The sequence below is a fragment of the Lissotriton vulgaris genome, unplaced genomic scaffold, assembly GCF_964263255.1.
Source record: "Lissotriton vulgaris unplaced genomic scaffold, aLisVul1.2 SCAFFOLD_4794, whole genome shotgun sequence".
Taxonomy (NCBI): domain Eukaryota; kingdom Metazoa; phylum Chordata; class Amphibia; order Caudata; family Salamandridae; genus Lissotriton; species Lissotriton vulgaris.
In genome coordinates, this window is record NW_028245255.1 from 29,752 (window position 1) to 44,329 (window position 14,578).

At 42.8% G+C, this 14,578-nt stretch overlaps 1 protein-coding gene across 1 annotated transcript; it reads left to right on the top strand.

The window, feature by feature from the left end:
• The first annotated feature begins 338 nt into the window (after positions 1 to 338).
• On the top strand, positions 339 to 14,372 carry LOC147666492 (secretory phospholipase A2 receptor-like). Its single transcript, XM_086949041.1, has 5 exons — positions 339 to 375; positions 1,817 to 2,161; positions 5,268 to 5,477; positions 10,244 to 10,612; positions 14,249 to 14,372. Exons 1-5 carry the CDS (start codon positions 339 to 341, stop codon positions 14,272 to 14,274), a joined length of 987 nt encoding a protein of 328 aa, XP_086805167.1. The 3' UTR covers positions 14,275 to 14,372.
• The last annotated feature ends 206 nt before the right edge of the window (positions 14,373 to 14,578 follow it).

The following is a 14,578-nucleotide window of genomic DNA, read 5'->3' on the forward strand; positions in this document are numbered from 1 at the left end:
TTCAAATTGGAAATTTATAAAACAACTTATGGTTACATAGGTTGGGTCATGATATTGTATACCGGTTGAAATATATACTGCTTGCAATTTGCAACCAGAGTTATGTGACAAGTATTTAGTATATATGGCCCTGTAGACTGTTCTGTGGTTGATGCTTTCTTGTTGTTGGTGGGGGAAGGGTTGGTATGACTTTGAGGTTACTAAGCAGGTCTTTATAGTGGGACACTTTCTGAGTTACAGGGAGGAGATGTACAGCTCGATGGTTTATCTAACAACTCATCGCTTGCAGGGGATATAACATTTGTCCTCTTTTTTTGTTTAGCTCTGATTGACTGCAGATGGCGTCCTGGGTTCTGATTCTGTCCTGTTCTATGGGTGAGTAGATATGTTGTGTATTGAACCTGCTAATAAATCTGACCAAAAGACAGAAGGTTCTGTGGTCTGCTCAAATACTGTGAGATATCTGCCATTGATTAGTGGAGAAAGACATCTCAGCCTGAGGTTGGTTTGGAGAGTGGTCTTGTTTTTTTGTCTGCTGAGAGTCAATGGCTGTACTTAGTGATTAGTGGTTGGTGGTTGACAACTTTGTGAACCTTTCCTTTCTATCAACAGCTGCCAAAGCTACACATCCTTTGGAGTAATAGTTGTCAAACTTGAGTTTTCTTTGTATTGACATCTTTAGTTGATGTTTTACATTTGACGTAGACAATTAGGGCCACCTTTTTTCTACTGAATGACTCCTGTTAGACCTTGAGGTCAGATTTACTAACATTTTGTGTCATGGTTGCACCACTGTTGTGGGGCATCCGTGACGCAAAATGTTAGTGGATATTTACAAAGTTACGCAAGAGGCAATTTGCGCCTCCTTTCATGGCTTTGTAAAAAACAGTAAAGCAACGCAGCTTCCTGCACTGCGTTGCGTTACATTTCATTCTGAGAGGCATTCCATGCGTGGAAGATGGATGTTCCCATGCATACACCTATGGATTTCACGCAATTCCAGGTTTAAAAAGATTTGTAAACCTGACATTGCGTGAAATCACTACGCCTCCCAAAGGAGGGCATAAACAGCAATCTGCAGCACACATGGAAAGAGGAAAATGCCTGGAGAGATTGTTTTTGTGCAGGAAAGTACCCCTTCCTGCACAAAAAACAATTCTCCTTGTAACGCAGACACCCTTGCTCCGTGGTGCAATGGGACCTGCATTGGCGCTAGGCTGATTGAAGTGTGCCAGCGCTTTGAGAGAGCAGAAGTGTGCCATATCTTATTAGATATGGCTTAACTCTGCTCTCTCCCTTTCCGGCAAAGCAGCACAGAAATCTGCCTTGCTGCATTGCGTTGCGTGAACGGTTAGTAAATCTGGCCATCGGGGGGGGGGGGTTCAGATTGATTGCTAGTTTTACAGGTAGTGTATCTCCTTTTCATTCTACCAGAAAGCTGTCATCTTTACTCTTATTTCAATTAACAATTGTTGGACATTCTTCTCTTCTGATTGGCTGCTGCTGACTACCTTAATATTCACGCGGATAGCTGCCAATTCTCATTGATGTATTGATTGACACATGTTGGCTCATTTTTCTATTATAATTGACAGCTTTCCAGGTCTTCTCTCTTTTAATTGGCAGCTATTTGATCTTATTGCCCTTCTCTCTGACTGTTGTTGAACATCCCTTTCCTTCTAATTGACAGCTTTCAATTGCCCTTTCTCTGAAGATCAATAGTTGTCAGATCAGATTTCTCTTCTGACTGACACCCGATAGACATCTTTTTCCGCCATTTCCTCTAATGTGTACTTTATTTACTTCCCAACTTTAGCTCTCTGTTTGACCATCACCGAGACGAGCCATGTTCTTGTTAAAGCGAAGAAAGATTTTCAAAAAGCCAATGATTATTGTAGGAATGCCCTCCATGGAAACCTGATGACCATCCGCAATGACGCTGAACAAGCCCTCGCTGTCAGCGTTTCAGAGGGAAACGAGGTCTGGATTGGATTGTACACCATTAAATTAAATGACTGGAAGTGGACAAGTGGAACAAGCCTCTCCTACAAAAATTGGGCATCGAAGGAATGGAACACATTTTGGTCCTGTGGCACCTTGAAGAGTGGCCTGTGGCACAGTAAAAACTGCTGGGACAATTACTACTTTCTCTGCTCTACTGGTATGACTGTGATGGATTCAACCCTCATCAGCCTTTCACGCCTTAGTCATCAGATGAACTTGCTTCTCTCAACTTCTGGCAGTGATGACAAGAGTCATCACACTGCCCTTTCCACCATTAGCCGTCACAAGTAACATAAAAGTAAACAGCTTATGGCAAGATGAAGAGCTGAACGCAAACTTACAGACAATAGATACATCAAAATTAAAAAAATATATATAAGAGCCACATTGTGATAAAAAACAGGCAGAAGCTAAAATAATCAGAATTCTATGCAGCAAATCATTATCCAGGAAGTCACAAATATGTTTACACTTTGTCACAGTAATTCAGATCTGGGGACTTAGGGGTGGAAGGAGGCCTTGGATAGTTGGGGTCTGGAAAGGAGGTGGGGTTGTGAGGCCATCACTGCTTTTCCAGACCTTGTGGCTGTTTTGAAATCAATGCCAAGAAGAGGGAGTGAGGTTTACAGTCTGGCACAGCTTGAGGAGACACTCTACCCACACCCCAAAACACTATCTAGACTTCTGATACTGCATCCCATGTCCAGGGATTTTGCAAACCCTCAATGTGAGGAGCTCAAAGTCTCCATGCATGAATTGGAAATCAAGACTGTGCAGGGATTTCCAGCTTAATTTGGACTCACTGGGATTGATTCACAAAGGTTTTTGTAAGGTTACAGTTTTTTTCTATTTGCAAACCACAAGTTAATAGCAAGTGTACGGCTGCGGAGAACTCCACACTTAAAAAGATAGGGCCGGCTTATCTTTTTGAATGTTGAGTTCTCTGCCCCGACTGCGGAGTCTCCGCAGTCATAACCTATTATTAACTTTCAGTCTGTGAATATAAAAAAATAGTTAACTTACACAAACCTGTAAGTTTACCTTGGTGAATCAGGCCCACTGTGTTATATTGGCTCGTCACTGAGAGACACTGGGGATGGCACACAGTAACAGACAGTAACACTGTGCAACTGAGATGGCAAGCCTCCTAAATTTAAAAAAAGAGGTAGAATGAGCGAATAAGTGGAAGATTCACACAGTGGGACCTTAACCATGAAAGAGTTCCTAGTATAGAAGCTGCCGGCAGAGAAATCAAATCAGCTCAGAGGTGCAGCACAACATAAGTAGGCTGTCCTGTTTTCAGTGTTTAATTTTTGCATATTTCAGTGGTGTTTCCTCAGAGTTTTCCAAACTTTTTGAAATAGGTGTTTACCGGTGTTTATTCGGCTGCCTAATCCCCGAACTGGAACGAAAATGTGGTTTCCCAGTATTTACAAAACATGTTGTTTTTTGCAGGTTTATTTTGCACATTTTTAATTTACAGGAGAAGTAATGCAGGGTACGTAGAGTCTTTCCATTGGCAGTGTGTCAACTAGACTGATTTTAGACTGTTTTCAGCATGGAAAGTCTGTGTATTGAACTCTCACTCACGTCTCATTATCCTCTCTCACATTTCATTACTTCTCACACTCATCCTGTCTGGATTCTGTCTGCATTACAGGACTATTAATGGGCTAAAAAGGTAAGAGTGCTATATTCAGATGTTTTAATAAACAAATTCCTGGACACAGATGGGGGCCATTCACCTACTCCATTCTGAATATTATGGCATTGTAGAGGTGGTCACCCTGCCAAAAGCATAGTACCTTGTGAAACCTTTACAATTTTTTAATACATCAGTTTAATTTGTACATCTACATCCCAAAGCACCTGAAAGGATGCTTTAAGCGTGCTCACCACTGCTGTTATGACACTGTGTCCAATTGCATTAAGGTAGTGCTGCTGTTATGTGGACATTTGTAGCTGCCAAGTATCCCCAATTACAAATGTCTCACTTTACGTTTTAACACACATCACATTGCATTTTGGAACTGAAATTTTGCTGTTTACATTGTAACCATGGGCTCAAAAACCCCAGCAGTATAGTGCTAGGGTTAGCTGGAGGCATCACAAATAACAATGGTACTCCTTGCAGCCATGCATATCATATATATTGTTGGTATGTGGAAAGTCCTGCACCATGTTGTCACCCCTATTCCATGTGCACTGTGATAGCACTCTTTTCACAAGTACCTGCCACTGCACTTTGCATTGAATGTTTAAAGTCTAAGGTGGTTGCTAGTTGACCTGCCATCAACCTGACTTGCTAGTAAAGGGGACTGATGTATCAAAGAGTTTAACCCACTTAGTGTGATAGTACTTATGGGCCGAGACTCTTATGAGCCAGATAATTCAACAATCAGTGAAAAATTAAGCACTTCCAAAATATCAAATATTACTTTAATATCCCCAGATTCTCTACAGTGTATAAAATAATTAGAACAGTCCTAAACATGCTTCTAAGCCCGCACCTTTAACCCAAGGACACAAAACAGGAGTAACCAATAAGAAGAACAAATATTTCAGTGACATCCCTAAACAACAACAAACCCCAAGCAGAATAACCTCAGACCAGTCTTTCTCGCTGCTACCTTGTATAACAAAGTTACATTGTGTTGACCCCTTCAGGAACAACTAAAAATTACGAATTATCTCTTACTTTCCTTTCCTTGAATGGCAGTTTAGTTTGAGGTTTTCCAGGTGTGTATCACTGTTTATATATTTACACTGATTAGGGTTGTTTCCTTCATAAGTTATCAGTTATTATAGGTTTAAAGCCAAAATAGGATAGCCTAATCATAATTAAGGCAAGTTGTAAGTTGTTTTCAGATTGCCTGATGAAAGACCGGGTGAAGAGACGGACAGGAGAAGGAGCGGCCAATCAGGCCTGTCAGACTTATTTGTGGAGTTTGGGGCAAATACCTTTGTAGGGCCATTGAGCAAATATAGTATTTGGCTCTACTATGTGGCATTGATGTGTTAGTATCAGGCCAGGCCTGTGTTTTTCAATACATTTTGTAACAGAAGCATAAGACCCCAAAAAGGGCAGGCAGTCATACTCCATAAAACCACAGTTCACACTCCAAATGTTTGTTCTCATTTCTTAATGAATTTGATTCAAGATAACAGGTATCATTCTGCTTAGTCTTAAGGTTTCCAAAATGTATGTTCTGAATCTCTTATATGAATATCTTATATGGGCAAATTTGTTTATTTCTCAACAGATGCAGCAGCACCCGCCGCTACTGCCCAGTCCTCAAGCTCAGATATAGCATCTTCATCTTTGGACGTCAATAGCACATCTTCTTACCCAAGCAGTGACTCCTTATTTATTGCAGGACCAACCAATGACAGCTTGTCCTCATTTTTCGAAGCGCTAAATGGAATCTCAGCTGGAAATCTCTATGGACTTGGAACAAACTCCTCAAACACAGGTACATTCCCTAACCTCTTTCCTGGAAATGGTGGCCAGTCAGCTGTGCTTGTTGAATTGTTTTACCAGCTGTTTGGGTCAAACTCCGAACAAAATTAGTAATAGTCCAATAACATGGGTGGGCAGAGGACATCTGGAAGATGATGGCAGAAGTTTTTCCCTATTTCAAAACATGCAAACTTTCTTTTGTACTATTTTTAGCACAAAATTGATTTGTAAATCAACCGGTCAGGGTTGATTTCGAGACCTTACATGTCACTAGTTCCACTTGCTATTCTACCCCTACTTTGGTGATCTGTTCTTTAAGGTTAGACAAATGTTGAGAACATACAGCATTTGTTCCATATTGAATTCAAAGCTGGAATTGTGGATTCTCGTTTGTAAATAATTGGGGTATTAGTTGAGCAGGATGTGAGTATTGCTTCCAAACCTAATAAAAATAGTGCAGGAACGGCTTTTAACAAATATGCCGCTGTTTCTGAAGACGCTCCGTCTTCAAAAACAGCGGCATATTCGTTAAAAGCCGTTCCTGCACTATTTTTAATAGGTTTGGAAGCAATACTCCAATAAAAGTATTTGTTAGCCTCCATGTCCTTTTTAAATCTTCACATTACTTGCACTGCCCTTTTTGCCTCTGTATATAGGATCTTAGGCGGATGCTGTCTACACTAGCGATCTAATAAGTTCCAGTTCTCTGTATAGAATGCCACTCATTCCACAGAGTCACCTCCTTGGTTTATGAGGTGCTGTGGCAGGGAAGCTGGAATTCCAGATGATGACACTGGCCACAAAGGGCAGTTGATGGAAATCCTATAGCCCCTTTCCTATTCTACAATGGGTTCACTTGAATGAACAGTTTTTGTTGATGTAACACATTTTATAGGGAACCGTATGTTCAGCAATTGCATTTCCTCGTACTTCTCGTATCTTAGTCTTATGTTTTGTCCACCAGATTCCATTTGTGTAATTGTGTAACATGACATGATTTTGGGGAAGGGTCAGCTTTGAGCCAACATTGGCCGCTTGAAAAGAAAAATAGGTCAGTTCAGAGGTTTGTTTTCTATGTGAAGGTTTAGATGCCAAATACCTCTGGCCAGTCCTAGGAGGCCACATCATCCCCCCAACCCTGGGCCAAACAACAGCAAGGATCACTTCACCGTCATGAAGGAGTTCTCCAACCCTGCAGCCACTGGGAATGATATCACCCCCTCTGAAGAACTGTGTGACATCCTGGCAGACTTCTTCCACAACAAGATCTCAGCCATCTACGATAACTTAAAACCCCATCCCCTGGCTGCCAAGAGCATCAGTATACTCATACCCATGAGCACAAACCCCGAACACCTGCTCACACGTTGGGACCCTCTCCCAACTCAAGCCACAATCTCCATCATGTGAACTCGGTACACTTGAGAGCCCCACGTACCCATGTCCCCTACCACATCTTCAACCTCTGCAGCGAGACAAATGGGGACGAGCTCAAGAAAGTCCTGAACACCTCCATCGCCAAGGCCTACTTCCCTGAGGACAGTAAACGCAGAAGTGAGGCTCCTCCTAAAGAAACCATTTGCTGACCCAGCAGAACTAAAGAACTACCGACCCTTGTTCCTGCTCCTCTTTCCAGCAAACTTTCTTGAAAAGACAAGCAACCAGCAACTCACAAAATACTTGGAACACCATAATATCCTGGACCCTTCTCAATCCGGATTCCAAGCCAACCACAGCAGAGAAAGCTCTAATTGCAGCCATCCACGATATAAGGGCCCTCCTTGACCACAGCGAAACAACAGCCCTCATCCTCTTGGACCTATCAGTCGCATTCAACAATGTCTTCTACCACATCCTGATCAACAGACTCCAACAGTTGAAATTCAGGGAGACGTCTTCACATGGATCGCCTCATAACTCACCGGAAGAACCCTGAGAATCCGTCTCCCATCATTCACCTCGGAACACAAGGAGACCATCTGTGGCGTCCCACAAGGATTGCCCCTCAACCACACTGTCTTCAACACGTATGCCTGGTCCGCACCGTTAGATCGCACAGATTCTACATCATTTCCTATTCCGACAACACCCAGCTCATCCTCTCACTGCCACAAGACCCCTATGCTACCAGAATTGACTTCCACAGATGTATGACGAACGTCACTGACTGGATGAAGGACAACTGTCTCAAGCTCAACTTCGACAAAACAGAAATCCTCATCTTTGGAAACAACACCTGGCCATGGAATGACCCTTGTTGGCCCTTCTGAACTCGGGCCTGCCAGTTCAAGATGCCGACCCACGCATACAAAGCCCTGGATGAAAAAAGACCAACATATATCAACAAACTAATGACCTTTCTACCAACCAAGTAGACACTTGTGCTCTGCCTCCCTTTTCCTAGCAGACACCCCCCGGATCCTCCGATCCAACAGTGGAGGATGCTCCTCCTCTCACCTGGTGGCCAAAGCCTGGAGCTACCGTCCCCCGAACCTGAGGAATGCCACATCAGTCCAGGCATTCAGGAACCGTCACAAGACATGTTGCTCAAATTAGCATAGCACCGTGCAGCAGCTAGAAACTCCAGGGCCTTTAGACCCTCATGGGTTATTTGCTGTGCTTTTTAAATCCTGATTGATTGGTTGGCTCAAAACCACTTCTGGGGCAGCTCCTCCTCCAACTGGTTTTGGAGCCAAGTTGGCTAGATGGACAAAGGAAGGGGGCAGGGCTGGAGTCAGGTTTATCTGCATCTGGCAGAGTGGGCCTCTTTGAAATGTGACTAGTTCTTGGCCACATCCTCCAGGTGATCCTGTCAAGAAGAGTCCAGCACCTCCCCACACCCAAGACCTTTGTCCTCTGTGTGGGAGCAATCTACATCTCACCACAGGGGGAGCCATCCATCTTCCAGGTGGCAGTTGAATGCTTACATGATTTAGTCAGGAAAATAGTAACCTTTTAAGAACACCTGTTGTTGTGTTAGATTCTTTCATTAATCATTTCAGGTTGCAAAATGCATTTATAGAGTGAACGATTTGGGGATCTCAATACGTCTGAGGTGTACAGCACCAAGCCCTAGCTCCGGGAATATTTAAAATATGGTGAAAGGTCTTCCCAGGTCATGCATCCTAGGACCCGGTAGATATAGGGTTAATTTGTGTAATCAATCTTGGGTGGGCTACTGAACTCCCATCAGCACCCTCAACTCTTCAGAAGTACATGGCTGGTGCCCCTGCCCTTCCTTGGGGTACTACGAAGAAGCAAACAACACATACTGAGTAGGCCCCTTTGAAGTGTGACTAGTGATTGGGTATAGACCCCAGGTCATCCTGCCAAGATAAGGCCAGCACCCCTCTACACCCAAGCCCCTTTGTCCTGTCTGTGGCAGCAATTCTCCTCTCACCACAGAGGAGTCATCCAGCTGCTAGTGAGAGATGAATGCTTGCAAGTTTTAGGCAGGAAAATTGTAACTTTTTCACATTAAATTGGATTTTGAATAACTATAAAAATGAGTTCTTGAATTATTTCTCTAGATGCTACGAAACCGAATTTAGCATTTATTAAAAGTAACAATATAGCCCAGTGTTCTACTCTGTTCAAGTGTCCTACTTTTAAGTACCATGCACCCTACCTTTAATTAATTAATTAATTGTGGGTTTCTAACGCGCTCGAATCGACTCCCGAAGGAGTATCTCTGCTCAGTAGACCGCTGGGGAACCCGTCCTGGCTTTCCCTGTGAGATGGTCCCTACTGGGTATCTCCAAGGTGAAACCAGGCATCCCCGGCGTATGTGGGGGCCGTTGTGGAGATCAGGCAAGCTAATGCCCAGAGTTGCCGAGTGTGATCTCTGGTTAGAGTAGGCACCGAGGTGAGAATTATCAAGTCTGCTGACCCTGGTCCACGACCCTGCCGCGTCGGGAATTGAACCCTGGTCCCGGGCCATCCTCTGCTTTCGGGTCTGCCCCTCTTACCATTGAGCCACACCACTTTATGGGCAATAAGACCTATTTAATTGTGATTCATTAATATGTAAAAAAAAAGGGGTTAATTTTCTGGTCAAATTAGCAGTTTAAAACTGCCACAGGCATGTTACCTGTGTACAGCTAAAAGGCTGTGCTGGAACGTAGTCTCTAACGTGCGGCCCGCACATGTAACGGATTCCGTGTTCCTTACCCTTGATATGCCACAGCAGCATTATCTTAAAAGGCAGACTGTTGTATCCAAGGAAGGACAGGAGAAGGAGGTAAACTTAAAGATTAAGTTTAATTAAGAGTTTCAAGTACAGCATAAGATCCATCAGAGTGCACATCCAAGAAGCTCCAGTCTTCAACTGAAGATCAGGAGAGTAACATTCTACAATAACCTAGCAACCAGGTGCTAGGAAGCAAATACATGAACAGCATGAACAATAGGGAAACATAGGATGGGAAACATAGATAAGATAACATAAGATAGGATATAACACAGACACTTATGGTAAACATGCTGAGTGCAATTACCATGAAATTACTGTGAGTGAGACTCAGGCAGTGAGATTCGCCCACAGTCAAGGTCCAAAATTCAGGCGATCAAAAGCAAAAAATCCTAGTGTACTAAATAGGCACAGCCTATTTGCGGCATCACTGAAGTGCAAGTTACCCTTAGTCAACTAAGGTGAGATGCTATGGGTTCTTCATCATTCGAAGTAGCTGTTAAATACTTGAAGTGAAAATAATATTCCTTCTGCATCCCTGCTGTGTGGCTATAATGATCTGATCTGCAATGCTTCTTCTCTCTGTGCAGGACCGTGTACCTCATACACTCTTCATCTGATTCTGGAGAGGATGACATGGAATGAGGCACGTAATCATTGCGTTGCGGAACACACAGACCTGGCCAGCATTCCTGTGGTCGAAGTCCAGTGGGCTGTATCCAAACTGCTCATTTACCCAGATACTGCCCCTGGAGTCTGGATTGGACTCCACAGGAACCGGCTCTACGGATACTGGTACTGGGCCAACCAAGCTGTGTTTGATTTCAGCTTCTGGGGAGAGGAGAAGCCGAGTATGCCCCTTTCAGAAAATTGTGGCATGGTATCCAGAGAGCCTGGAAGGAACTTCACATGGCAAGATGAGTGCTGCAGAGTAAAGCTGCCCTTCATCTGTTTTTCAGGTAATCGCGGCATGAGAACACAGTCTCTTGCTGATAACTAACATCTATGGACACCACAAGCATTTCCGTAGAAATAACAGTGCTCTGAGCTTCAGCCAGGGTCATGGGAAACCACATGAAACTCCATACCTAACACTTTTGAGAGTTGTATGATGTTTTAAAATACTTCTATACATGATTTTTTGTGTGTGAATGGCTTTTATAAAAAGAAAACCCCAAAAACATGTGAAGTCAGACATAAGGGCTCGGGGAGACATCGAAACGCAATCAAATTGAATACCATATAGAGGATTGTACTAATGAATAACAACACCAGCAATTTTGTGGTACAAGAGTATCGGGGACAGAATATCGAGGGACAACATATCAAATAGCAAGTGCATATAGTGAAGTCTAGATTTACGAGTCCTACCTCCACATCTAAGGGACTTGCAAATATATCTACTGCATAGTTGCGTATATGTGGAGTTGGGTATGGAAAAGCGGCATTTATGTGTTGATATTTTATTTTCAATATTTGGTTCTTGATATTGTTTCCCATAGATATTGTGGTTTTGATATTCAGGAGACACTCCAATTTAGAAACATTTTAAGGCAATGTGGGCAATTACACTGGATCCCCAAGTTCCAAGGGGCCCCTATAAAGTAATCCCTCAAAGTGACCTCTTTCTCTTTCTTACCAGTTTCCAGCTCAGCCTCTGTCCCTCTCACTGCCGACAATGACTCAGTCTCCCTGTACCTATCCCTAGCTCATACTCTCTCCCTTTCTGTAAACCACTATTTTTTCTTTGCTTAATCCATCCTACTTCTTTCCTCTTTAGTTCTCTCTCAACTTATTGTCAAACCCTCTGTCGACCATGCCTCTTTCTTTAACTCTCCCTCACTTTACTCATCTACTTTCTCTACTCCTCCTCTACATCCATCTATGTTGTTGTACCTTATCTCCTTACCTCCCTAGTCACTAATTCCCTACCCTTCTCTTTACCCTCATCTCTCCTTCTGACTGCTTCCATGCTACTTCTTTCTATCACCATCAAACGTTCTTTCCCTGCCTCACCTATTTTAACGTTTCATGACGCTTTCTTAACCGCTTCCGTGTGGCGCGAATTCCCCGCCCATGCTGACTCCGCCTTGCGCGGGCGGAGTCATGACGGAACGGTTCCGTCATCAGCACAGCTCACCCGACGTGCATGACGGAACCGTTCCGTCAACAGCATCGAAGGGGTTAAAATCTCTCTCTCTAAATATCTTGACATTTCTATGTACCTACCGCGCATTCCTATACGTCAACTTTCCATCTCACCTCACTCTGCCCAACATCTCTCTCATGACCTCTCTTTCTTTTTCACTCTCACTAGACCATTCCTTGCACCTTCTTTAACATCTCTATCACTCCACAACCTCCCTCTTCCTCGCCCTTCTTTCTTCTCTTCACAGCACTGTTTCAAGCTTACCTCACCCATTTTTTCCTCCATCTTCTTCACCTCCAAACTCATCTCTCTTTACCACTCTCTATCTCTTCCTATTGCTCTATACCTTGACGTTCTGTACCCTTCTCTCACACCTCTTGTTGCCTCAAGACCCTCTGCCTCATATCTCTTTCTTTACCGGAGTTGACTCGGTATATCACATCTCATTACCTCAATTCTCATTCTCCACCTCTCTCCTTTGCACTAACATCTCAGTTTACCTCTCCATACATTTGCGCTGTCCGCTCTTCATTTCCCCTTCTCTTTCTATTTCTGAACCCTGTACCTCAACTCTCTCACTATCTTACTCATTTCTCACTGCTTTTCTGTCTCTGTCTTTAGCTCTAATTATTTTTCATCGATCATTACCTGATATCTCTAATCTGTCCCTGGAGCTTCTATATTTCAACCTTCGCTCTTTAGCTCACCTTGCTGTCTACCTCTGTTTTTATGTATCTCTGTCTCTATCTTTCTGTCAACCAATATTTACTTCCCTACTCATTCTCAGTTAATTTCCGCTCTTGGTCTACCTCACCTGCCTCCCTACATCACTTCTTTTGTCTCTATAACTCATTTGCCAATCTATCCTTCACCCTTTCTCTCTGCCTCTCTACTTTCATTACTTGACCTATCCTTCTAAGCCTCACTTCTCATTTTGCCCCTCTTCCCACATCATCACCGTCTCGTTAGAGAGGGTTGCATCTCACCAAATTTCTCGGACTGCTTCCCCTCTCTATGTGTCTACCTTTACCTCTCTTTACCTCTACCTCTAACTTGCCTCTCTTTAAACCTTAACTCTCCCCACCTCATCTCTGTCTGTACCGACATCTCGCATCCCTTTCCCGCTCTCTACATTTCCTTGCCCCTGTTACTCACAGCCTCACTCTAAAATCTAATCTTTCTCTCCATCTCTTTCATCAGAAAGCCAACAGAGCAGTGCTTTGACTTTTCCATTGAAATATAAGTTGTTAAGAGGTATTTTGTATCATCACAAATATCTGATAATTAAATCTACAACTTCAAGAGCCACATGCGTATGTTTTATTTTACGATTATGCACTCTTATAATAAACATCTTCCACATTACCCTTAACATGTCTTTCCTAAAATGGTAGGAACAAGCTGGTTAAACTCTGAATTCCATGTAAAATGTTGTTATTGCAAAACTGAAAATTTAGATCCACACCCAAAAAGAAATGGATTTGTCAGTGCTTGTTCAAGGTTTCTTTAGGCACTATTTGCTCCTGGATGCAGGCAGGTTTATTATTTGGCTGTTCCTCCAACCCCCTTTTTCTTAAAGTTAAATATATAATTCAAAATAGTTCCTGAAAGCGTCCCAAAATATGTCTACGCCGGAGATCAACAAATCCTAAAGACGGCTCTGTGCCCACCCTGTAAATTTATTTCAGTGCCTTCAAAGCTTTAACATCACACACTTTAGAGACCTCCTTGACTTCCTGGCTCATTTGTTTTAACTTTTCCTGGGCTTGAAGACACCCTAAAGGGATTCAGTTAAAGCTTGTGACTTTGTCCGAGGCATGCTTCAAAAATTGGTTGGGTTACGTCGCAATAGAGAGACTTGCCAATGTCCAGATAGCATCACACCCACCTCTTTTTTAATAAATACAACAAAACAAGATATATTCTAAAAGAGAAGAGGACATCACTACATAAAAACATAAAGTTCTAGGAAATGAGATTAATGGATCAGGCAAATCAAAATGAAGGATAAAGTACAAACTCTGAGAAATGGAAAGGCTTTTAGACAAGTTCAGCTTCCAGGAAAACAAATCAATGTTAATATCTTTAAGCAATAAGACTGACATTTTTCAGATATTAACCAGAGACCACCCAGTCCTTGGGCTTCCAGGCATCTGTTGGTTCCGCTGGTTGTACCTCAATTGCAGTGTAAGTATTTGGCCTGGACAATAAAAATAAGTTCAGATTAAACAAAATCATGGAAGAGATATCCTGGTATTTGCCTTTGAAGTTAGGCAGCTCTGTCTTCCATCTCCACATTCAACATTTAGAGCCTCAAGAATATATATTATGCGTGAGTGTGTGCAAACACGCGTGTGCATGCATGCATGCATGAGTGTGTGTGCTCGCTCCATCAGATTCCAACAATAAGAAGATCTTATATTTGTTTCTGTTTTTTCTTTTACAGCTAGCCAAAATAATGGAGCCAAATAGGAAGATTTAAATGCTACACTGGAGAGAAAGAAAAGGCATTTGAATCAAACAGAAGTGACACACAGAAGAGAGGAGAAGTAGTACGATGGTCCTACTCCCAAACTCAAACCGTGAGCAGAGCTGTAGGCAACGTGGAACTCTGATTTTTTTCAATTATCAACCAGAAGCATTCTGGGCCAAGTGAACTGGGCTAGAATATGAGACTTTCTTTGTATGTGAATAAACGCTCATGTTTAGAGGAGTATGTCCTCCATCAAGGAGGCTCACTGAGTTAAATGACTCTAGCGAACATATGATTCAAGTG